Below are 27,238 nucleotides of genomic sequence, written 5' to 3' on the forward strand. Positions count from 1 at the left end.
TCTTCCGTGACGAATGAAATCTTGGTGGTGGAATCCATGATGTGGCACACAGACCACAGATCGCTGGTCCACATTGTAGACATAGACAGCAACTGAATAGTATGAGAAGGCCAATACCTAGGAAAGATAGGACCTTCCATCCAAAGGTAGATAATACACTCCAAAACCAACCGGACCAAGTCCAGGTGCCTGGGTTCTGGTGTATCTGGCTTACAATCTTATGAAGGCGAGTTATGGCTTTATATACAGATGGTGAATTTTCTGGTATGAATACGCAGCAGCTTGATCCGATGACCCTACAAGCTCCGCCCCTATCAGCCAGGATGACGTCAAGGACAAGACGATTTTGAAGCACAACAATCCGCATAGCAGACTGCTCTTCTGTTAAATTGCCTAGAGCGGAAATAGTTTCATTCACTACTGCTTCAAGGGTTCTAGTTAATCTACGTATCAGCTTACTATTAGTAACAGTACCTATATAGGGAAAGATGCCTTTATTAAAATCTACATACTTGTCCCATGCCGTCTCAGTATAGTCGACAATTGGGAGATCTCTCCGCTCTCTGTTGCGTACTAAATGAATATTTCTATAATAATCAGGAGGAGCTAGGAAAACAGGTGGCAAAAGAAATTCAATGTAGCAGGTACCATCCCAATCTAGAGGTAGACGCATATATGCAGTCTGACCACATATAAAGTAGGAGTGGCGAGAAGCTCTAAATGAAGATTTGCCTTTATCACTGAATTCTACTATAGTAGTGCATTTACTATGGCCCATATGTATGGAACCAACTTTTCTTACACACAATTCACCCTTCGCTGGGAATACTGACATGGTGGGTAAAACTAGTTCAACTTCGGATTCGACATTTAGAATCATGAGATTAGGTGTAAAATTACCCAATCCATATACTTCATTTTCTAGATCAGTTCCTGTTCCTTTGGGGCGACCCTCCTTGTCAGGGTAACAGACTTTGAATAAAACTAGGTTCAGATTTCCCCATACCCAATGGTCTTGATAAACTGCTGTGTCTGAGTCTATGGAATTGATTAAACTAAACCATGCTCCACAGGAGCCATTATGTGTAAACGGATGTGGAAAGAAAGGCAGGACTCCTTCATAATTCTGATAGGGAGGGAGCCGGCCACACACCCAACAATTAGTAGCATTACTAGTCTGATGGGAATGATGTAACATACTAATGAAAGTGTTATTGCGCAGCGCAAGTCTATAGGACAATTCATGCGGGGGTAGGTCACTAAAAGAATGTTCAGCAGTAACATTGTAAACATTTCTGGCAATAGGGTAATATATGTGCAACAATATACTTGCAGTAATTATTAAAAGACTTAAGAAAAACAAGATTAATAATGTCACTATGCAATGACTACGCAGTGATTTACAATACGCCTGTCGTTTCAACATTTTTCGCGATTTTCCATGATTCAGGTCTAAGGGATACATGTCGGAGACAGATTCAACCGCTTCACCTTGGAGAGGACTTAAACAATCAAATCGTCCGACGGTCTAGGCCTGAGTTTTAGTTTATAAAGTTCCTGACTGTTGGCCTCAGCCAAAGGTAGTTTTGAGTCAATGGGTGAAGACACACGAGGTGGGCTATTTACATCTGCAGGAAGTCCATGAAATTTCTTGATATGACTTGAATGAATCCAACCTTTTCTGCCCTCGATCTTCACGGCTGTTCTTGTGGTCAGCAGGACCAACTTGGGTGACTTCCACCTGGGCTCCAGCTGAGTCTTTCGGTCAAAATTCCTCACAAGAACGAGGTCTCCCGGAACTACGTCATGGGGTTTCACCTCAGTGTTGTCGGGAAAGGCTGCAGCTACCTGTGAACGACAAGATTGTAGTGCAGACATCAAGGAAGCCAAGTAATCTGTCAGCATATTACAGTCAATATCAGTTATTTTGCGTGGTATAGGCGTCCCCCACATATTTGGTGGTCTGCCGAAGATCACCTCATACGGGGATAGCCCTGTTCGAGAGTGTGCTACCATTCTCATGTAAAAGAGTGCAACTGGTAACGCTACTACCCAGTCGACACCTTTCTCTCTGCATATTTTGGACAATCTGATTTTCAGTATCTGATTATGTCTTTCTACGAGACCTGCTGCCTCGGGGTGTCGGACACAGTGGAATTTCCACTGATATCCTAACAGAAGTGAAACATGTTTCATTAATTCGGATGAGAACGGCTGGCCGTTATCTGAGTGAACAACACGTGGTAAACCGTATCGTGGGAAGAATTCTCGAACCAACTGTTTGGCAGTAGTCGGGGCAGTGTAATCTGAAACCGGGTATGCCTCCGTCCAACGGGAAAGAGCGCAGACAACTACGAGAACATATTTGAATCCTCGACATCGTTCCATCTGGATATAATCCATCTGGAGTACTTCAAAAGGGTGATTAGGGGGATGAAATCCACCTTGTTCTACGGGAACGCTTTTTCCTGGGTTGAACTGGCAACAGATCATACAGGTACGAACTTTTTGTTTGGCTGCTGCTCGCAAATGTTTATTGAACCAAATGTGTTGAATGCTGTCTAGCATAGCTTTTTCTCCTAGATGTGCTGGACTATGTATAGTGTTAATTATAACTTGGACCATTGAATCAGGAAGGAACCACACAGACTTTTCCTTCATCATCCATCCTTGGTCCGTTTGGATCCCTCCTAATTCAGTCCATTTCTTTATTTCGTCTGGTGTAGCATGTGTCTGTATGTCAATTACGTCAAGAGTAGGATCTTTAACTGTCATACAATGTGTCGGCATCGGGACTATTGTCTTTGTCATGTCGGAGGTTTGAGTTTGAGCAGTCTGTTTAGCTGTTCTGTCGGCTAGATCATTGCCTTGAGAAATGATATCTGTAACCTTCGTATGAGCCTTACATTTCATAATTGATATTGCAGTGGGTAGATGTATTGCATCTAATAAGGCATGAATGAGGGGTCCGTGCTGAATGTGGGCACCGTGGGAAGTTAAATAACCTCTCTCTCGCCACAGCACGCCGAAGTCATGTACAACTCCGAATGCATAACGTGAATCAGTGTATATGTTGACTTTTTTATTTGAGGCTTGAATACAGGCTTGTGTCAGAGCGATAAGCTCTGCGGCTTGAGCTGACAAGGTATTTATACGATCAGTTTCAATTATTTCAGTGTCTGTTGTGACTGCGTAAGCAGCCACTAACTCTCCTGTATTTGTTCTCATACATGAACCATCTACATACAATGTCAGGTCTGGGTCTGACAATGGAACATCGGTTAAGTCTTGTCTAGGTTTCGTCGTTATTGTAATAACTTCAATACAGTCATGGGCTAGTGGGTCTGTTCCGATTACAGGTAAAAGTGTGGCAGGATTCAATGTGTTACAACGTCTGATTTCTATATGTGGCTGAAACAATGTTAGTTCGTACCCAGTGAGTCGCGCGATAGTCAAGTGTTGTGTTTGCGTTCTATTTACAAGAACCTCTACTGCATGTGGTACTTGAACTGTCAATGGATGTCCTAACACTATGGCGTCGCTCTGTCTTATTGCTAAAGCTGTCACTGCTACTGATTTTAGGCATGCAGGCAAAGCCTGAGCTACGGGATCTAATGTACTAGAAAAATAAGCACATGGTTTGTGTGCTCCTGCTTGTTCCTGTGTGAGTACTGACAAGGCAGTACCTTCGCGTTCTGTAACAAAGAGTGTAAACTGTTTTCTGTAACATGGCGTTGCTAAAACAGGTGCTTGACATAAAGCTTTCTTTAGGCTTTCAAAAGCTTGTGTATGTTCCTGAGTCCAAGGGAGAACAGTCGATGTGGCTGCCTCCTGTGTTGTCAACTGAATGAGTGGTTTTGCTAAAAATGCATACTGAGGGATCCACTGCCTACAATATGAAGTGAGGCCTATGAAAGCCCGTACCTCCTTTTGTGTCTTGGGTATTGGCATGTTATCTATTAACTGAATGCGGTCGGGTGTGAGCTGCCTTCCCTCCTTGGACAGCGAGTGTCCAAGATAAACAACTCGCTGGACACAGAATTGCAGCTTAGAAGGGGACACCTTGTGCCCTTTTTCGGCTAGAAATTGTAAAACTGTCAGTGATGCTTTCTCACATTCGGGTTCGCTTCTCGCGGTGATCAGTAGATCATCGACATATTGAAGCAGAGCAGTGTTAACTGGCATGTGGATACTGTCGAGTTCTCGTTTCAGTGCTTGGCTATAGATGCTGGGGCTTTCTGTAAATCCTTGAGGTGCGCGTGAGAATTTAAAGCTACGCCCATTTAAACTAAATCCGAACAAATATTGGCTTTCCGGATCTATTGGGACGCTGAAAAAGGCATTCTTGAGATCAATTACAGTAAAGAATGTTGCTTCGGAATCAATAGCTGTCAGTAATGACGAGATATCTGGGACCACAGGAAATTGCGGCACAATGCATTTGTTTAATTCGCGCAGATCAATAACCAATCGATATACTGGCGGGGCCTTTGGATCTGTCCGTTTAAGAATCGGAATTATCGGTGAATTACATACATTGGAGTCTGTTTCCACAACCACTCCTTGGGCAATGAGCTCGTCAATGATTTGTAGTAAAGCCACTACAGCATCTGGTGGTAACTTGTATTGTCGCATTCGTGGTAGTACCACTCCTGCCTTTAGTGTGACTCGATATGGTGTAATATTCATGCAACCAACATCAGTAGGGCCTTGTGCCCATAGATGTACAGGTAAAGTCTGCAGTCGGGGATCCATGTCTCTAGACACATAGTGACCTTTAAAATCACGTAAAAACAATCTTACTCCTTCCGGAGAACAACATATTATAGCTCCTAGAGCTTTCAGTGTTTTTATTCCTAACAAGTTTTCTGGACATGATTTAGTAAGCAATAAATCTGTAGTTCGGGTCAAGGGTCCTATCGTAAGTGGAAGAGGCTGTGATACTTCATTAACAATAGGTTTTCCTGAAAAACCAAGGGAGATATTCTGTGAGCCTGAGAGGGGTGCCCCTGGAACTTCACTACGTTTTATGGTTGTTCGACTTGCCCCTGTATCGAGTAAAAATTTTCTGTCTTGGCCTAATAATTCACTATGTACATAAGGTCCTTCTTGATCTACAGGGATCTCGATAAGCGGTAAGTCAACTTCCCTCTCTAGGCTGGTTCATGCGTATCGTTGGTAATCAGGATAGTCGTACTGTGCGGTCTGGTACAGTTGTCGTGTCGTGGCTTGTGTGGCAGCAACGGGCAGCGCTGGTGCAGCTGGCACAAACTGTATAGACTGTGGTGGAGCTGGCATGGACTGTGCATGCTGCGGAGCTCCTTGTTCATTCTGATCCTGTCTAGGTGGCCGTGGTCTTTCTTTTGTATTACCTATGGCGATATTATGTTTCAAAACTGGACAATCGTGTACATAATGACCTGGCTTTTTACAATAGTTGCATGTCCCTTTTACAGGTCCTGTTGAATCACTCGAATGTGTCGTACCCTTTTTATGTCCTTCAGCTGGAACTGTCTGGGAAACTAGCATTTTCATTTTCGTGTCTTTCATGCGTCTGTGTTCATGTTCTTGTTCCTCTCTAATTCTATTGTGATGGTACTGTAACATTTGTAACATTTGTGATGGAGTGTTACCTTGCCAGGTACTCTCGAATTTTAATACTCTATTCTTTACTTGGGGCAGGGCATTTTCTACTAATTTTGTTACAAACAGATGCGGGTATGATTCGCTACTTGCTTTTATGCCACTATTTATACCAAAACATTTTTCAAATCGGGCATAGTAATCACTAGTGTCTTCATCTTGCTTCTGCTTACAGGCTGAAATTGTACCCCAATCTTCCTTTTTCGTAGTTAATAAACGTGGCAGTACCTGTACTAATAAACCTGGTAGCGCTTTAGTTTTATCCCCAAGTCCTGCTCCTGCAGTTCGGGCCTTTTCTTCCGCTTCTAATACTGACCATTCTATCTTTTGGTCTCCTACCTCCCACTCTTTTTCCCTGAGTTTCTCATAAATGCCAGCAGGCATCAATACCTTTAATATTGTCATAATGTCGGGATAGGTATACTCTCCCATGAGTAACATGTCTTTAATTTCTCGGTGAAAACCCGCTGGATCTTTGTCATGACTGGGTACCACTTTCTTCATTTCTTAACAATTCTATTTTCGATATGGGCGTATATACAAATACGCGTTTAAACTCATTGTCCTCGCCTTTTATTGGGTGCACTTCTCGTAAGGGATTCTGTCTATCCATGTAATACGTGGTTCTTTCCGTGATGGGCAATGAGACACGTTCTGAACATACAAAAAGAATATACTGCTTTCTTGATTCTAGAATTTCTTTAATTAATTTAGTACCTGAACCTCTCCATCTATTCATGAGCAATTCAGTCAATATGTCAGGTAAGGGACCAGGGTCCGAATGCTGACTCTGATATAGTATAAGGAGTTGTTGAATCATATAAATCCCAGCTAACCGCTGTTCATCTGGGGTGAGATACTGTATCATCACTATATTTTCCGGGACTGTCCACCCAATGGACAGCTGACCTAGCTAAATCTTGTTCATCCATAGAATCGAGAAAATGATAACCCCTTCGCTCTCGGAGTAATTTGTCGGCGGCTTGGAACGAATGCTCGTTAGACCTTATATTAATTATAGGTATTTGGAAATTCCTGTTATTATCTGGACATATCGGACGTGTCGGGTCAATAAGACATCTATTACATTTACAAGATCTTCCTCTACCTACATAGGCTATGGTGTCTGACTGTCCTGCGGGCAGTCCTGACCCTTCCTCCTCGCTTTGTTCGAACTGGTCTACCGCTAATCTTTCTTCGTGTAGGCGTTCTATTTCTTTACGGATCTTTCGGCACATGGCTATTATACAATTTTGCTTATCATGTCTACCTTCTGATATATTCTGGCTCCATCTGGTAAGAATTTGCATTGCTTCCGGGTCTACCCCCGGTCGGTCTTGATTTCTGATCACACAATTTATGAGGAAACGTAACAGTTCCCCCTGTATCTCCACTTTCTGGTATTCCATAGCTCTGTTAATACATTCTGAATCTCGCCCTGTTTGGACAAAATGATATATTTTATCTAGATGCGCAGTCATTCCTGGTAACTTCCCTAAATACACTGCGGCTCGTCTGATACGCAATGATGCCAGGGTCATTTCGTCCTCTTTGCCGGGCACAGGGTCATATCTACAATCTACCAGAAGTTCCTTAAGCGTACGGGCATTTATGAGTTTGGGGGTACGTGAATGTGCTGACTCTTGAAAGGTAAGTTTATTTATTCTGGGTGGCGTAGAGAAAATATTGGTAGCACCTCCCGTAGCCCCATCTGGGGTGTCGGGTGTGAAAGGATTCGTTGAACGCGACACAGCAACTATAGGTGTGGACACAGCTATAGAAGTAGCTGTAGGAACAGATGCAGAAACAGATGTGCTTGCCGGAACTTGTGACACGATCTGTTGCTGTAGGGATACGGGTACTGGATCTTGGCGTTGAACCTCCCTGGTATGCGGTCTATGTGGGGCGGAATTAGCATATTCGGGGGCTGCGTCATCTAAATATGAGGAAAGAAAAACATCTTCTGCGGTTCTAGGATGCCCCTTAGGATGTACCTTTATTGGGAATAATGGGGGGGGCAAGTCTTTCGGTATTTCTGGAGTAGCCTTAGGTAATCCTTCGGCCAGAAGGGGATACATACCATTCATAAGGGCATTTCTTTGTCTGTCTACTTGTTCTGATTTCACTCGGATACCTTCTTCAATTAATAAATTTTCTCGAACTTTATTTGAACTCTCTTTATTCTTTTCTTCCTGTCGGAGTGCTTTTTCTGTACGTCTATGAGATTCTTTACGCCATAACTCAACGGCGTCTTTCTGTGACTGTCTGACTTTCCTTTTCCATAACTCTTCCTCTACTTTCATGATGCACTCTGCATCCCAGGTTCCCGCTGTGGGCCACCTCTGACTTTCTGGTAATTCCTTGGTGTAGTCTACCCATAAATCAAGAAATAATATAGCGTCTAAGCCATGTTTATGATACATGAAGTTCCCCGGAGTGTCCCTAGGAGGAATAGGAACGGCTTCTTCGAGTACCCCTTTTCTTGTAGTGATCTGTCTTAGTTTCGAAAAGAGCGGCATATTGAGAACTGATCTGATACTTGATTTTGATACTTGATTTTGAACAAACTTAATACAGTAAACACGATAATGAACAGTCATTCACACCACAATATGCAGAACGTACTTAAAACATTTAACATTTAACATTTATCTGAGCAATCAATAACGATGACGGTCTAAGGAAAACTTAAACACAAAAACATAATACTCGACTTTAACTGAGTTATTCTGAATTTATATACTTGATATACTAGATATACTGCTAAACAGTACAGATACACTGCTGAAACAGTGCAGACCGGATTTGTGTACCCAAACCCGTCTTGACCGGCACAACCTATGTGCACGTCAGAAATGCCTCCCCAGTAATGGTACTCACCGGGTAGCTTCGGAAACGGAAGGCCTCGGAAACTGAACTGAACTTGAACCGGACTGGACTCGACTCGACTCGTCAGAAACTGGACTCGACTTCGGACTTCGGGAACTGGTGGGCCTCTGTATACCTCGGATCTTGCTCTCTCAGCTAGGCTCTGGTCGGGATACTTCGCACTTCTCACCGCCTCGTCTGGGTGTTGATCGCAGCCTCAGTCGCCCCCGCTTGACCGGAGGGAGATACAGGAAATCCTGCTGGTACGCGTTATTGTCCGTCCAGCTGTGGCAGGAGACCGGGCCTGCAACTCACCGCCGGCGCGTGAGATGAGAAAGTGTCCCTATTCGGGCGCCATTCATGTGGTAAATAATTTAATTACCGGGACTTAATTTGATACAGAAACATAATAAAATAGCTCAGTAAAATAAGAGGCAGAATCCGTGGTATTAGAGGTTCGGAATGGGCTTTATTCCAATGGTCGATTATAATCGGTTGCTCCAAGTTCCATCACCACGGAGGTTCAGGAAGTGAAGTACATACATTATTGACAAGAAATGACTTTTATAGAACATACATTACAATGAAGCGAATGCGGTAGGCGTAACAATTGATAAGGAAAATGACGATTCATATGCGTAACCGAAAATGGGCGTAATAAGGAGTAAAAAGGAACATAATTGGTTATGATGTCATATATAGGTGGATCTATAAGATAATACTTGGCATAGATGCGCGCGCAGCAGCATGACGTGTGATTGACGTGCAACTAGGGGGTGAAGGGGACTTGACATTTAGCTCTACATGTGGAGACAAAAAGTCTGGGGGGTCAAGTCAACCTAATCCCAAATCATATCTAACATCCTATGTTTAAAGAACTATGTTATCCACAAAAGAAGGACTCTCGGACAGAATCTATTCTATACTGCCTGTGCGTGCGTGTACAAGCGTCTAAGTGTCTATATGAGATGCAAGGGGCAGAAACCTTCCATGGTAACAGGGCTATGAATTACTTGCGTAAAGACAGAGAAGCCGAGCCTTTGCTCGGTAGCTGGAAGAATGTTTACTTAAACTACTAGACAGGAATGCATCGGCTGAGGAGCGAAGCAGATAACTCGAAGGTGAAATACAGTTCTTGGCAGAGAATAGGCTGATGTCAGGCTTCGTGAGCCGCGCAGAGAATGAGACAAAGTTCATGGTCACAGATGCAGGCTCAGACTGGAGTTTTTCAGAGGCAGAAGGCAAAAAGAGTTTGATGACAGAATCAGGGCCTACTTGCCTGGACTGTAAAAATGGCATAAGTGAACCATATAAAGCCGATGGCCTTTCATACTTAGGAATGAAACATCCGACCCATTCATGGCGGATCCGACAGAGGACATGTTGACGGTGGACGCACATGTGTTTGCGTCTTCATAACTGGAACTGGAGGGAACATACATGTACTTGTGATTCATACATGAAACCGTTGGGGTCCAAGATAGGGGACATAACTGATCAGAAAAATCCATATTTCCACATTGTCATGTCAGTGTCATGATTCTGGTTAAGAAGGGCATGCCATTCCAGAATATACACACTGAAACAGATGACCGAGGCAGATTTGCCATATTACGGGGTCGGCTGAGGAACCAGATGATTACAATTGTCAATTCCTATGTGCCCAATATTGACGACCCAGGCTGTTTTGACAGAATATGGAGCCGATTACACGTCCTGCATTCCTCTCCGATCTTGTGAGGAGGGGATTTTAATGCATCACTGAACCCAGCTCTAGATAGATCTCCCACAGCAGACTGGAATTGTAAACGCTTCATACAGTCGCTCTGGAATGGTATGGAGGAGTGCAGATTGGTGGATATTTGGAGGACGCAACACCCTGGGTGGAAGGAGGGCACCTTAATTTCCAAAGTGCACAATATGTGGTCACGTATAGATTATTGGCTAGTGTTGCAAGAATTTAGCGCCTGGACTACTGATATAAGCGAGTTATCAAGAACATTATCAGACCACTCCCCTGTAAACTATCGCTTGATTTCCTCACACATACACATAGACAATTCCAATGGAGACTCCAAGCCTCCTCCCTATTAGACATAGTGTTTAGGGACGGTATTGGTACACAGCAATTACACAATATTTCAGTGAAAATTAGGGTTCTATGGCTAAAGTGGGTGCACTGTAGGAGGCATTCAAAGTGACAATATGGGTAGCCTGTATTGGGCTTTAAGCGGGAGTACTAAGATCTATTAGATCACGTCTTAAGACACTGGAAACTAAATTAACCGGGCTAGCGAGAGACTGAGACACAAGCAGACCCCTCGATACTAGCGCAGATTAGAGAGCGCATAACTGAATATCATCATTTAGCTGATCAAGAAATTTGAAGCATGGTTAGACGCTGGGTAGCCCGGGCTTATGGCGAGGGTGTTAGACCAGGATGTAGCCTAGCTGCCAAATTACGTATTCCCTGAACTAATGCGCATGTGCTGAGCATACTATCTCAAGATGGCATCACACATATTGACACACCCTCTATTGTAGCTATCTTTGTGACGTTTTATGCTGGCGTATACGTTGCTCAGGAATTGGCCACGGAACAGGATATTGCCTCATACCTAGATAATCTAGCCCTCGCTTGGCTGTCTTCTGGACAGAAGGAGTTTTTAGTCCAGCCCATCAGTGAAGATGAAATTAGGGATGACATTCGAACACTTCAGAATGGGAAAGCATCTGGGAGTGACAGACTACCTAGCGAATTTTACAAAGTGTATGCAGACTTACTTGTGCTCCGTCTTAGGGAGGTAAACCAGGTAGCATATGATACAAAGTCCCTACCTCCAACATTGCGAGAGGCACTGATAGCGACCCTATTAGAAACCAGACAAACCGCCCAAAAGGTGTGATTTCTACCACCGACTATTACTTAATAATACAGATGCCAAAATATTAGCAAATATAGTAGCAACATGCCTCCAGCCCTTATTACCATCGTTGGTGTTACCGGAACAGTCAGGCTTTGTCCCCACTGGATCCACCACACATAACTTACGTACAATGATTACTGTGCTTCACCAACTGGATCCATCCCTACAGGCAGCAGCAGTATTACTTGATGCTGCCAAAGCATCTGATTCAATACAATGGCCATACAGGTTTACTGTATTACCATGCATGTGTATGCCGCAGGCCTTTGTGGGATGGATTTGCTTACTATATATGTACTCTGTTGCCCGTATTCAAGTTAATGATGTTCCTTCAGAAATGCCGCATATATACAGAGGAACAAGGCAGGGTTGTCCTCTATCGTCGATCCAATTTTCTCTGGCGCTTGAACCACTCATCTGCATAATTAGACAATATCATGCCGCATCAGGCTTGCGATTCTGCCAACGTCCATTGTCTATATCTCTATACGCAGACGACATAGTGATATATGTCAGGGAGCCTGGCCCATATCTATCATCAATTATCCAGGCATATATAACATTTAACAGATACTCAGGCTTAAGTATTAACTGGTCTAAATCAACTATATTCCACTGACACAAAGCCTCTCACTCTGGATTTTCCTCTAGAATGGTGTGTGGATCCAGTTAAACTGGTCATTTGGATACATCGTAACCCGGATATAGTTATAAGACAGAATTATGGTACTGCAATTTCAGAATTGCAGGAAAATCGAGATGGAAATGGCTTCCTCTGTCCTTAGCCGACCTACTAGCACTTATGAAAATGGTCATACTCCCTAAGTACTTATATTTATTTATCAATATACCCATACCACTCACGCAGGCCTTCTTTGAAACGCTAACCTCTGCCATAACGCCTGCATGAGTTGGTCGACAATCTAGGATGAGCTGGCGCACACTTACTAGACCATATGCGAAAGGTGGCTTTGTTGCCCCAGATTTCTAATATTATTTATGTGCACATTCCCACTTTGCGCTTTATTGGTATCATCCACAAATGTACCTCCCACACACAGCAATCGAGAGCGATGATACCCGCCCTACTCCTTTACGAGCTATTCTCCCGCATAAAAACATATGAGTGTTCTCACCTCAAAAACTACTATGCCACACTCAAAGACAATGCATGTTGTAAAAACAATCTCTCTCTATTAACATAACTGCAGCTGATGTGTGGTATGCACAACATCTTTCAGCGCAAGGGGAGGATGGAGAATTGGCGGGGCAAAGAGGCCAGAAAGTGGTCTTTGTTTTTGTTTTCAGGTGCATATTTTTCTGTTAGAGCCGTCAGAGAGTCTACAGTTTGGGGAATCCGACACATCGTATGAATACTTATGAAAGCTGTGAGCAAGTTTAATTGCAAGGATTGCATTTTTCTATTCTAAACAGAGTATTCTGAAATCATTTGTTCCAAGTTGTTAGTTTTGTATTGATTTATTGAGCCAGGATGTGTTTTTTTAATGCAAAAATAGACTAGTAGTTATTTTTACTTTCAATGCAGTCTAATATCAATATTTTCCTTTTTCTTTGAAGGGCCATCACAAAAATGGTGTATTCAGTATATAGTCGAAAGCCAGCAAAAGAGGTGAAGGCAAATCTGATTAAATTGGGAGTTCAGTTCTACGTTCTAGAAGATTCATGGTGTGTGAGGAAAACAAAGTGAGTATAAAGCAACCTTAAACAAAGGGCAGAGATTATGGAATTTCTTTTTTTTTTTTTTTAATTTTTTGCACCATAACAATAGAGAGTTGATAAAAGTTATCGCAACACCTTGAACTACTAGCTAAGTTCCCACTTCTCTTTGAAAGTAAATCTTATTTCTGTTCTATGCTGTTTCCAATAGATTGCCACTTCTTGATTGTGTCCGTCACAATAAGAGAGAATACTGAACTCCGATTACTCATAAAAGTTGTACTAACCATCTCAATAGTATTACAGCTGATTCAAGTCATTACCATTGCACCTTTTACCATTACGTCTCATCACCACTCCAGTATTTTGTACTACTACTTCTGCCCGTTTTCTGCAAACTAATGAAAAATCCATGCTGACAGGGAGCAACTAGAGGACTTTCTGCATAACACACATTTGAAAAAGATTTTAAGCCTGTGCGACACTCTTTCTGTATCCAACTGTATGAAACACACATCAGATTCCCCCTGAAACGGACCTCATGATGTCTATTTAGGTTTTCTTCCAAAGCGTATGTCAATATCCTCAGAAAGCAGCAGTGAGTCAGTGCCCTTCATTCATTGCGTGTTGGAGATCTCAGTCGCAATTTAAAGCAGTCAACACGGAAGCCACTTGATGCTGGAAGTATCAGCCATTCGCATACGATGTTTTGCCTCTTTATACTTCTCTTCCATTCCATTGGTAGATTAGTGAGATAAGTCCATATAGGGAGGATTGTGATCACTTAAATGCATAGTTTTATAGTGCCTTGATTCTCTGCAGTAGCCTGACTTCCCCGTTGCTGCCTCGTCACCCATCGTCTGCCTTGAGTGCACTCACTCCTCATTCTGTCCTGTGAGATGAACAGAATGGAGGGCTTCTGGTTTTGTTTATATGCAGTATTTTGCAACAACTGGTGAAGGTTTCTTTACACCAAACCTAAAAAGGTAAGCAGTAGCGCCAAGACCAAGTTATCTTCCGACACTACACTAGAGAGGAATCCAAACTTCTGTCATGCTTTCTCATTCTGTCGACAGTGTATTCCTAATACAATGAGAGTGACATGAGGCTTCATTTTTTTCTTTGTTTTTGCTTGGTAGCCTGTGAAAAAGAAATCACACTTTATGTGACATATTTGATTGTGGTCATGCCGATGTCTTGTCACAAGTTGTGGTATTCATTTGCTGCATGCATAGAATGACAATGGAGGCGAGTTCTTGGTGGAATGTTCTTACTTAGGCTGTAGTAATAGGCAACACATTTAATCAGATATAGTATATGACTGCATCCCGAGTTACAAGAACTGTATCAACGATTACTACTATGTGCTCACAACGTTGGATTCTACAAAAAAAAGCTGATGTTCAACGCCCACCCGACTTCCCCTCTGAACAATAGCCATCTCCACGTTCACAAGGCCCTTAAAATTCATCTCTTTAGTTGGTATTTCCACTTTCTCCCTCTTGCTTCTCTGGTTAGTGTCAGGATACTTTGTTACCTGCACACTTTATAAAACTAAAACATAAATATAACCTTAAGCGCCGTGGTTTAACTTGATTCATATCAGAGAGGGGGGTCTCTGGAGGTCAGGACAGTGAGGGGTGCATGCTGTGAGAGGATGGCAGCAGCTCAGACCTCATCTCATATGAATACTATTACGGCTGGGGCAGAAGCAGAGAGTGTGACACCTGACAACCTGGAAGAGGGGTTTGTGGCCCCCTACGAACCACACATACCATTGGAGACTCCATTCCCCAGCTTGTCCTGCGCTTGGAAGCCCCAGTTTCAACTGGCACCTGAAGGGAGCGGGCCTCGACATTGAGCTCGGTATGCGCGCGAGCCGGGAAACATCGGTTACATTGTGGTTTTTACACCACAATACCTTTACAACACGGGTATTACAAAGCAAGTCATTACAATGACTTGTGCTGGATGGCGCTCTAACCTAAGGAATAGTATGATTTACTATTCCAACACCTTCCCTACTGTACGTAGACTGGAGTTGGAATAGTAAATCATACTATTCCTGAGTCCAGCGCCCTCCAGCGCAGGTCGTTGTAACGACTTGCGTTGTAAAGGTATCGTGGTGTAAACACCGCAATGTAATGTCGTATATTCGCGGGGGGCCCTGCCTGAGCATAGCCCGGGCCAAGGGCGGGCCCATCGTAGCCTGGAAGACGCTGGGCTGGGCCACCCCTCTTGGTTCTTGCTCATTTTACAGAAGGCATTTAGCATTGAGCCTCATCTATTTGGCCAAGGTACTGTGACATTAATTGTATGAGTTCTCATATGGATATATGTTGGGCCTATCTCTTGCCGGTCCAAGATAACTTTGTTTACATCCCCCTCACGAATGTATACACTAGTTAGTAGACTTATCTCTTCTTGCACCATGGGGAAAAGTAAAGCGGAAGCTAAAAACACTATTAATAAACACCCCAGAACGAGCAGTCCAATTTAATTTTTTCAAAATTGCGATTGTGCCCTTGCTGAAGAGATCTCTTCTGTGGAAGAACAAATAACTCACTCAAAACAGGGCCTACACACGTTAACTACAGCTGAAGATCCTGCACCCATAGCTCCTAGAACTGCTTTGCTCTGTGTTAGCCCAGGAACCCTCAGGCAGTAGGAGCTAGGAAGCTGACTCCGATTTAGAAGTCCTGGTTGCCTCTATAGACCTACAAGTTCAGTAGGCACCACATGGGGTATCGGGAGGGAGTGCTGTAGTGTGTGGCACTAGATCTAAAGGCAAAAATAAAAAAGGGTGTTCCTGCCTCCCCCTCAACCCAGCTCAAGTAATTTAAAGAAATCGATAAGGTTGCTGTAAATGAGTGTGCTATTCAAAACGTCCCAAGTATCCTGTAAACAGGAATTTTTTCACCCCTGGAAAATTTTACCCATACATTTGATGCATTAGAAATGGTACAATCCAAGGGGTTGGGGCTAGGTTAATTATCATTCGCACCACACTCTGAGCTGAGAGTTCCCCAACTCCTTCAGAGAGCTATGATGGGTGCTGCTTAGGTCTGCTGCCCTTCCACTTCAATTTTGCATCTCCCTCCCTCCTGCACCCCTATGTTTTAGTTGTGGCAAATGTTCTGCCTTTATCACAATCTGCCTAAGAGGATTTACTGCAAATCAAGAATAAGGCTGTTCACTGGCTTGCTCAGAGGACCCTTCCTGAAGTTAGACAGATGCTATTTGATGAGGCAATTATTGTACATAGGGTAGGCTGGATAGGCAGAACTAAAGACACACAATTGATGGACGGAATGCAGAACAAATCAAAACATTCACCCAGTCAAGAGATCTGGGTTAAATCCATCATTCTTTTGCTCACCATGCCACCCCAGTTTAGACCTGGCCATATGCAAATCAGTCTTGACTCTGTGCCTCATGGGAACAGTCCAGCCCGAACTGCCAAGCCAGGTCCTCCCTGCACCGGAAACAAGCATCCTTAGGCAGTGCTCCCAAATCCTTTAGGTGCGACTGCATTGTAGTTAATGCTTTCAAATTTAGGGGTGGGCTCAGTAGTCACAATTCGTATCACAGTTCTGCCTTTGGGATATTTTTATAGACCTGTGATCCAAGCGTTGCCTCACCAGGGGGTCATTCTTCAAGTTGTTTCCAGTGCCCTTGATAATGCTTATTCTTGGGATCAGGGCCTGAATCCTGCCCTGTCTAATCGATACAAACCCCCAATTGGACTGCATGATCAAGACTGATTGGGGAGGAAACCACACAGGTGTTGGCCCAAAAGGCGAGCTTCAAAGGAGAAGCCACCTTTGAAGGGCAAATAGGTAACACTTGGGAGAGGGGGTGCTCCATTGTTTAGGCAGACAGGCTGGCAATTGGGACAGGAGAGAAGAAACAAGTTGCTACACTTGTTTTCCAGGGCGTATAGCTGATAGGGAGCACCATACGCCAGGGGACGGGTCCTGCCATGTAGGATGTGGGCAGAATGGTGCATTCTGGGATGCTCAGATGCTGCACTTTGCAGGAATTGGTAATCATGTTGGAGGAAACCTGGTAGTCCATTTGGCTACCTACCGCATCCTGCCCTGAGGGCATTTTCTGAGCATTAGTAGGGCACTCCTGGCACCTCGAACTCTGATCTCAGCTGCACTGGAAGAAGGAACACTGCCCTTCTGCACTGCGGAACCGGCAAAGAGAGGCTGCACTGATGTGGACTGCACCTGATGAACCTGGTGGATAGCAAAGGAGAGGGACCATGCTTGATGTGTCCTGCTCTAGGAGAAGTCAAGCCCAGCCAAAGGCAAGATATTCCAAGGGTCAGTGATCTGGCCTCCTGTTCACAGCACAGGGACTCAACAGCTGAGAAGGCTGCTGGGGCAAGTTGGTGGCTCAAAGTCTTCAGCCTGTTGCCGATCACCACCTTTCAGCACCAGGGACCAAGACCCAACACATAAAGTTGCTCCCTAGTTCGCTGACCTGGAGAGTGCCATCAGAGGAATGTGGATCTTTGGTCTATTCTAGACAAGCACCATCTCAATTCCTTTCTATGGAAGGAGCAACTCAAAATGCTCACCATTGTCCAGGTCTTGCCTGCCCTTGAACCTAGCGACTGGATGGTGGTGTTTGACCTGCAGGAAGCCTCGTTCCATATTCCCGTTCTGCCGAACCATTGGCACTGTCAGTTGTTTGTGGTGGGAGAGGAGCATTTTCAGTTCACTGTGCTCCCCTTTAGTCTCACCAGCACCCCTTGGGTGTTCTTGAAAGTTAAGGTGGTGGCAGCAGCACATCTTCGGAAGTCTGGGCTGCCAGTCGTCCTCTACCTCAACAATTACTTGTTGAAGGCAGCCTGGCCTCCTAGCACCTCCAGACCACAGCAAACCTTCTGTTATCTTTGGGGTTCACTATAAATGTGCTGAAGTCACACCTGACTCCTTCCCAGACCCCCCCACTCTTCACTGGAGCCATTCTGGATACAGTCCTGTTTTGTGCCTTTCCCCTCGGAAAGAGAGTCCAGGACATTCAGGATAAGATCCCAATATTTCAGCCTCGTTCCTGGATTTCAGTGAGGTCGACTCTGAGGCTGCTGTGACTGACACTAACTTCAAAGAGTGTTAGTGTTTATAGAGTGAGTGCCAGCACTGGGCCTAGCTTCAAAAACATAATGATAGAAATGTTTCTGACACTAGGCCGTGCTGGCACACAGTGTGTATATTGCTCAGAGGTGTGTGGCACTGGCATGGCCCAGCTTCAGGAACATTTCTATCTACATGTTGTTATATGACATCCCTTTATTAATGTAATAACTGCACTTTCACAATTGCTTTATTAACCATCTTGCTTCTAAAATTTGCTTGAAAATGCACCATTTACCCACTCTTTTTTCAAACAATTTCTTGGGGGGAGAAGCCCCCCGAACCCTTCTTAAGATGTTCGGACTTGCTCGCTGCACTCGCTCGCCAGGGCGCATAGTTCTCCCGCCTATTGAAGTTGAAATGTTGGCATGTATGCTTCACATCTCTCTGTGTATACCTTTCTCATCAGAGATTCTGTCTCTCTTTGTTCACTTCACATCTCTCTGTGCATAGATATTGCATCAGAGGCTATGCCTGCTTGTCTTAATTTCACATCTCTCTGCATACACATCACGCATCAGAGGCTTAATCTCTGTCTTCATTTAACCTCTCTCTCCGCATTCACCTCTCAAAGGCTATTTCACCCTGTCTTCACTTCTCATCTCTCCGAGCATACCTGTACTATTAGAGGGTATGCCTGTCTGTGTTCACTTCACATTTCGCTGTGCATATCTCTATAATCAAAGGCTACATCTCCACTGATCACTTCACGTCACTGCGCATACATCTTGTTTTACCTTGACTGAGATCCGAGGTGGGTTAACGTCTAACCGAGACGGTGGTGTGTGCGGCTATAATTCCCTAAGGGGTTGGTAATCCTCCTATCTGCCACATTACGAATTATGAGGTCAGGAAAGTTACTGCAGACAAAACCCCAGATATTTCAACTTCTCAGAAGTAGCAGAAATCCTGCAAGGAAACTATGTAGGAATAAGGCAGAATTCTCCTTAATAAAGATATTATTGTACTTTCTGCTATTCATTTATGAATTAAGGAGTTCAATTTAGCCCCAATATTATGTGTTGGTCCACAGTAGTTTGTGCCTTACTGACATCAAAATGTGATTTTTAAGTCTCGCCTAGGCATGCATGCGCTGTCTTCAAGACGTGGTATTCAGTCTATATTTTTACAGCTTTGCTGTAGATAGCACTGGGAGGAGTGCGACGCAGAGCGAGTGAAGTCACTGTAACTGAGTTGTCACTCGCCGCTCACATCTGCAGCGATCTAAAGATCATGGCTCATAAACCTAGTGAGGTAGAATTGGGCTTCTGTAGTTCTAAAGTCATTAAACCGGTAGATTGCAACGTCTGGCCCACACTAGGAGTGTGACATGAAGTGCTATGCAAAATTATTGTTTTGAGAAAAACAGCAGGAATATAAAGTGTGCTTTTCCATTTAAATCCCCACCTCTCCCCAAATAGAGAATCGTCATTGTGAAAAAGTAAACTAGTGAACGTCATTCAAAATTCACCAAATTTCTGAGGCAGAACGCACTCTGTTAGTTGATGGCTAGTGTGGGTAATTATCTTGTTGAGCTGCTTTTGAGGAGAAACAATATAATTATTTTTAACTTCTGCCTTCTAATTAGTCCATAAGCATCAAACAGAAAGGCTGCCATCAACTGCAATAGAGCCAGGCCTTCATTTGTTTTTAAAAGGTTATTTTATGCGGCACCACAATCCTGTGTGTAGACAAGCTTTTTAGGTAAACCAATAATAGGCCGCAATTTTGAATGGACCATGTCTACTATGCTCCTCCATGTTGTGGTTGTAAAAAATGTTTCCAATTTCGGACCTTACTCTGTGCCCAAGGGACTCTGGAAGCACCCATGTATAACATGAAACAGACCTACATAATCATTTTGTACATTATACATTTATTGCCTTAAGCAACCTCCTAGGAAACATGCTAACATTAATGACCTTGAAAACCCTGCCAAAAGCATGAGTAGGAGATGTGGCATAGCGTCACACTTCCCCCAGTTTACTTTATGCACTTCTACTATTGCCTGGGATGCTCACGAAACAAACATCAATGGATGACCTGTTTATTTCCCTAATGTGTACGCTCAACTTTGTGTCTCTTTGGAGTCTATTTTTGAAGCAGGGTTTTATTAGATGTTGTCTTGTCGGGAGGTGTCCCTACTCTTCTGTGCTTAAACCCTGCTACATTTCCAATTATTGACCCTTCATAGCTGGGTAATCAGGCTCCAAAATCAAATCCCCCAGCTCTTTCATCCATTCTGCTTTAGTCTTTCCCTCACAAACTCGCAACTGCCTTCTGTTTCCCAGTCCCTCTCATATTCCTTCTCCCCGCCCCATTCTTCTACAACCATCTCTTTCTCTCTGTCACTCACGCACCCTTCTCTCTAAACCATCTTTCGCTCTCTCTTTCTCTCAAGCACAGATCTTGCTCCGGTATCACACACTATCCTGTCATGCATTATCCCCAACCCTTTACAGCAACTCCGTTCTTTTGTTTAAATTCCTTTTTCCATTGGTGTCATTTATTTTCCACCTCCACTCCCTCTTAATCTATTTCCCATTTTCTGGTTCTCCAGCGCCACAAGGTCATACAAATGGCATTAGCGCTAGGCAAATGTAATCACTCAACTGCAAACACAAAAAATAAACATTGTAATTTACACCACTAGTAGCTCTAACTTTCACAAATGCAAGGCCAATTGCATTGCAAATGCTTGCTTGTGTTTTGCTGTTTGGTGTATGTAAGCTCTGCAGACTTAAGCAAGCCCTTTCATACTGCTTACTACATAATGGCCAGAGTGATTTGGTCAAAACTGGGTCTATAAACGTGTCTTAGCCTCCTTAACCTTGGGATAAGAAGCTGCCTAGTGAAACTAACTAAAATGAAACTCAGATGCTCTAGAAGTATGAGAATGCATTCGCAAATGTTGTCTTTACTCTGTATTCTGCCTGCTCCTCATTCTCAAGCACGCCCATACCTTGTTGTCATTCCACTAACCTGAATACAAAATTTACTGCGTGCAGCCGTTTTGCACACAGTGTCCCGGAGGGGCAACATCCGTGTGACCCCCAGGACACTATGGTATTACACAAGGGGCTGCAGATACTTGTGCAGCTATTTCTGTAATACTGATAGAGTTGCCGCACATGTTGCACCAGCGCTATCTCTGAAGGGCATTCCCTCATTTGCTTGGGGACATTGCCAAATGCAATTGAGGGAATCACTTTGCCTTTGCGCTTACGCTGTATTTTGAATGCAGGTGCAGAGGCAAACAGACCTTTAGGAGGGGGACTGACCGTGCACCACAAAAAGGTGATACATTCCAGGAAAAAATAAACTGAATAACGTGAACCCACCCAATTCTTTGGCAAATTAAAATAAGCAGTTTTCCCACAAACATAATAAATTCCTCTCCTTCTAAGTTCTTTCCCCGTTAGAACCTCTCCACTTTCATCATAGGTTTTCTCGCATATGCTTCCACCAACAAAATCTTCCTTACCTGCTTCGATAGGACTACACATTCTTCCTTACCTCCTTTTATAGGACTGTATCTTACCATACACTTTTCACCTTTTCTCCCTTAGTCAATTTCCAATCTTGGATGTAAACTTGAAAACCTAAATTCTTCTTCTTCCCTAATCTGCTCCAAAATAGTTTTATGTTCTTCTTTTTTCTAAATCCTTATAGTTATTTCCAATTGCAGCATCACTATATATGTTGTGAAATATTTCACACAGGATTCAGTAGGTATACCAACAGGACAACTAATATCACAATTATTAAAATTAATAATATCATCCTTAAAAATTTACAACACGTGCTGTACCCCGTCTTCATGTTAGAGACCAAGTCAAAAATTAGGTTTTTCTTTATTTTATTTTCCTATAGCGTAGAAGAAAAAAAATCGAGTTAAATTTCTCAATTTTCTTCGACTTTATCAGTTTTTGTCAATGTGTAAAATCCAATCGAAATCAGTTCCACTCAATCAGTTCATAAAATTATTGTGCATTAAATCTCTTTCGGTCTTTCCAAATTTACACAAGCATTCTGTGTTTGTCTCTATTTTACCCTCAAGGTGTTTATTTCTTCTTCTGTATCAGGCTCTAAATCCTGGTCATTCTCATAGTAATCATGGCACGTCTTCAGTGGGAAGCAATCATCTTCATCTGTGTCATCCTCTGATATTGTAGCCAGGTATACCAATTTTTGTGAAGCATACTTTCGATTAGGAAATCTCCTTCTGGCTGATCTTTTACTGGTCAATGTTTTACTCTTGTTAGTCTCCCAGTCTGACCGATTTCATGCCTTTGACTCTGGCTCACAGTGTTTCTGCTTACAAGTTCTCTTCGTGGGAGTTTTTTCAGCTCTAATTTCGTTAGTGAAAGTCTTTAGTTCTCGGTTTGTCTCAGGACTTCAGCTTTCACTTGATCTCGTATATTATTAGGTCTCCCTTTCATCTGCTCTTTCCACAGTGAATTTTCTTTTCATCTCTGATTTCAATTAGAAACTTTTCGAGCTTATCATTTACATCCACCAATGCTATTTTTCATCGCAACAGCCCTTCACTCTGATTACTTTGTAACAGGACTTCTGGAGTTTCAAGCTCTTCATCAGAACTTTCACTCACTTGAAACTGTCGCTTTAGATTTTTCTTTAAATTTTCAACTTGTTTTTCATATTGATCGCCACTATTTTGTTTTTCATCGTGATCTTCACCAGTTACACGTTATTCACCCCCCTTTGGATACACGCTGTGAACTTGACCTGAACTGTCACTTGAACAGTCACCTTGTTCAGCAGTCTGTGCATTTTGATAATCAGAATCTGCATCTTTCACGGTTTCAACTGCTCTAACTCTTTTCATGTGAGCAGCAGGGATTCATTGTCATAATCCCGCACATCAGACTGTTCTATTGGTGGTCAGTATAACGTGACAAGTGCCATTCAACTGTTCGTCCAAACATACGTTGCTGACATGTTTACGGATGAGAATCTAGTCCCCTGCCTTTAGATTGTGGCAGGTAGTGTCTCTATAGTCTTCTGTGACTGTATCACCCTGGTGAGAGAGATATTTTACAACATCAACCGGACATATGCAAAAATCCAGAACAATATAATCAGTTATTGAAACTAGTGCAGCTATAGGTACACATGCAAATATCATTGCTATTCTCATGATGATTCCATGGGGCTTTCAGCCCATCTTCCCGTTTGTAGTACTTCTCATAGTCATCAACACAAGGGGAAGTGCATCAGGCCATTTCAAGCCTGTCAAGGCAGTCTTCTGCTAGTTTGTTCTCGAGGGTACTATTCGTCCTCTCCACCACATAAGATGATAGTGGTCGATAACTGCAGTGGAATCTTTGCTTGATCCCAAAAGCTGTACAGATTATTTGAAGTTCTTCATTTTTTAAATAGGTGCCTTAATGAGTTTAATCAAAAGTCGGGAGGCCAAATCATGGTATCAACTCCCTGAACAACACTTTGGCTTCTGTAAGGCTATCTGCTGTCCTAGTGGGAAATAGTTTGACCCATTTTAAGATCAAGCAGACAACTACCAAAATATACTTAAGGTCATTACAGTGTGGCATTTTGACCAAGTGTGCTTGTAATCTTGTAAGTGGGCCTTCTGATTAATGTGATTCATAAGTTTGTTTACCTCGATTGTTTAGATGGCACACTAAACATCGGTCTCGCATATCTTCAACTACATGTCAAAATCTTGTATTTTCCTATTACTTCTTTAATATCTGGATTAGACTGTCTCTCTCTGCTTAAGCTTGATTATGCAAATATTTACACATAGGCTGTAACGTCAAGTTAGGTAGAATATACTTTTGATTCTTATTTACATACAAATCTTGATAATACTTTTTGTAACCTTATTTTATTCATTTTCATTTTTCATCATTAGGAGCTTCCTCCTGCAGATTCCTCAATTCAGTCAAGGAAGTCTGCAATGAATCCTTAAAATAACATGTTACATGGTTTGAATCCTGTGTAGCGTTATCATTTGTGAAAGTGTATCTCCTGAATGATTGTCCCTTCCTGCAAGACACAATACCTTGCCATTTGGTCAGCATACTTATTTACTGATGTGACCAAATCCTTGCCAGACTTATGGGTTTGACACTTTACAACTGCCACTTCTTTCGGTTTCTGAATTGCATCCAACAAATCCAAGATGTACATAATATTCTTTATTGGAGCATCCGAGGATGTCATGAACCTTCTTTGTGACCAGAGTTGACCATAGTCATGCACAACAACAAAACCATACTGGCTCTCTATATAGATAGTCACATTTAAATTCTCTGACAAGCGGCAAGCTCTTGTTAGAGCAATTAATTCTGATACTTCAGCTGAAGTCACATTTGGTAAGGAGGATGCCTTCAATGTTTCTGAAATAGAATATAGTGCATAAACAGTTCTGAATTTTCTATATGGATCCCTCATACAGGAGCAACATACAACAAGTACACAGACGATAATGCGGTGTGCACTATTCACTTTGAACAAACGTTCATAAATAGTTTAATCACAATTTAAACTATAGCCTACCTATTATTGCATTCTTTAAGCATTTACTTTTTGTTCATAATATTTTATTACATTTGGTACAGTATTGCTAGTACCACATACTTATTCCTTACAACAAAAGCTTCATTTTCAAAAATTCTTTGATACAGAATATAACATAAACGTGAAAACATATATTTTTATGCGCTACACAAAAATCTTTTCGTCATGTTCATTTTCATGCCCGATGCAATGATAAAGGAGATGTTATAAGTAGGGGAGTGGGGGATAGTGCACTACTATGGTGTAGTTTAAAAATACCTGGCTAACAGATAGCTCAAATTTTTATTCCTGCCTCTAGTCGGTATGGTTAAAAATGGGAGAGTTACGAAAACGAGGTTATAATGTGCCTGCAATCCTAGAGGTCAACATGTTTTGAGCTGTGCCCCTATTGGCTCTTCTTTCACCAATCCCTGCTTATAACATCTCCTTTATCATCATATAAAGATCTATAAGTGCTCCCATGTAGTTTGTAGGTTGCAGTACGCCGCGATCCGCAGTGGATTAGGATGGACCCGATAATGTAGTAAGCCACAAAGGGGTAACCCCTGGTGGTTTTACAACAGAAACTATGTTTTTTTCTATTGCAGAGAGTTACTCAGTGCAGAATTACGGGGTTCCTTGTTTGGGATAACAAATATATTTCTCAGCCACATCTACTGATGATGCATTCTTAGAGCCCTGTCAACATGGTTCCTGTGTCAACCACCCTTACACTCGAGCCATAAATATCCTAGAACATCAATTTAAAACTATGAATTAAAATGTTGTCCACAGCATTGGAGAAAGATGTGTTAATTTATGACCTCTCATACCACTTTGCTGGATTTTCTCTCAACTTTGGAAAGTTATGTGTAACCCTGGGCGGAGTTCACGGAGTTGCACTACGTAAAGCTACGCGAAGTGCAAAAAAAACTCAGTCGCACTACACGGAGCTCCGCAAGCGGCAGAGTTCGGTAGAAAAATGCCGTTCATGGTGATTGCACAGTGGCAGATGCTTGTCCGCACTGTGCAATCATTGCCAATAGCGCCAAGCACAGCGCAAGCTTACCTTTTCTGCCGCTCAAGTAGATTTTTATTCAAGCGGCAGCTCTCTCAACGCGAACAGGCAGTTACTCAACGCAATGAGAAACCGGACCCCCCGCTTTGAGAAATCTCGGCGGGAGGTTTATTTTCCGTTCTCGCGCTCGCCAACTTGAAGTTGGTGATAGCGCTAAGGAAAAATCTCGCTGGACGTTGGTGAACGCGAGCGAGGAAAAAACTCCGCTCCGCTGTGCAAAGCAGAGTTTTTCAGAACTTCGCGAGCACCGCATAATGCGGAGTGCGGGGAACTCTGCCAGCGGAGCGGAGTTCACTGCCCAGGGTTAGTTATGTGTAATGCAAAGAAATCTGCCCTCGTTCAGGGGGCATGCACCAACTTCTCTCCATGCACTTCTCTTAAAGAAAACTCAGCCACCATATTTCTTCCTACTTCTGAGGACGAAACACGTGTCGGCTGCCTGTTGCTTATGTTATGGATTTTGGCAAGAAAATAAAGGACACATAAAAGGAAATAAAAGAACATCTTGTGAACTTCCTCTTTTCCATGATGATGGTTAATGCCTACTCGACAGGGTTGGACTAACTTTGGATGTGCCTCAGACTTTGTGTAACATATTTGGGGATCTCACAGGGGATTGTATCTCCTTGGAGAGACAGTTTGGTCTTTTTAAGGTGGAGGAAGACCTTATGCTTGGAGAGCAACAAAATATACTAAGCTACTGATAAATTACTTTCCGACGGACGGATTGGTTGGATGTGCATTCGCAATTTGGCAGCTCTGCCTTGGTTCTTTGTGTAATAATCCTACTTCTGAATCACTTGCTATATCTTTCCCTACTTTTGCTTCATTGTTCTTCATCTTTTCCTTATTTTCTGTTCCCTTTTTTCATTGTTATCGATATTTCTTTAAATCACTCCAATCTCGTATTTTCTTCATTAAGTCTTTAATATGGGCTCTCAATGTAATAATTCACATTTCTTTGATTTTGCATGTGTTAGATCCATGTTGTGATTTTGTTTGACATTATACTTTTTTCTAATGTCAACATTTAGCTCATCAGACAATTTACCATACTCTTCATCGGCATCCCTCGCAGTCCCTTTGATCAAGTATCTCATCTTATCAGTATTACATGTCAGACAGTATTCTGTTCAAATCCACATTACCCTGAGGCATCTCTTCAAATTCTATTTTAACCATCCCAATGCAGATCAATCAATCAATTAATTTGTAAAGCTCACTACATACCCGTGAGGGTTTCAAGGCGCTGGGGGGGGGGGCGAGGGGGGGTTGCTGCTGCTATTGGTCGAAGAGCCAGGTCTTGAGTTGTCTCCTGAAGGTCAGCAGGTCTTCGGTTTGTCGTAGGTAGA

At 42.8% G+C, this 27,238-nt stretch overlaps 1 protein-coding gene across 1 annotated transcript in view; it reads left to right on the forward strand.

The window, feature by feature from the left end:
* DPY19L1 (dpy-19 like C-mannosyltransferase 1) overlaps positions 1-27,238 on the forward strand; it is a 519,970-nt gene that overhangs the window by 480,762 nt on the left and 11,970 nt on the right. Inside the window, exon 21 of the mRNA XM_085607487.1 lies at positions 13,017-13,142. Within this exon, the coding sequence (XP_085463613.1) occupies positions 13,017-13,142 (126 nt within the window). The remainder of the gene's footprint in view (positions 1-13,016; positions 13,143-27,238) is intronic.

Source organism: Triturus cristatus, chromosome 5_2, assembly GCF_964204655.1.
Source record: "Triturus cristatus chromosome 5_2, aTriCri1.1, whole genome shotgun sequence".
Taxonomy (NCBI): Eukaryota; Metazoa; Chordata; class Amphibia; order Caudata; family Salamandridae; genus Triturus; species Triturus cristatus.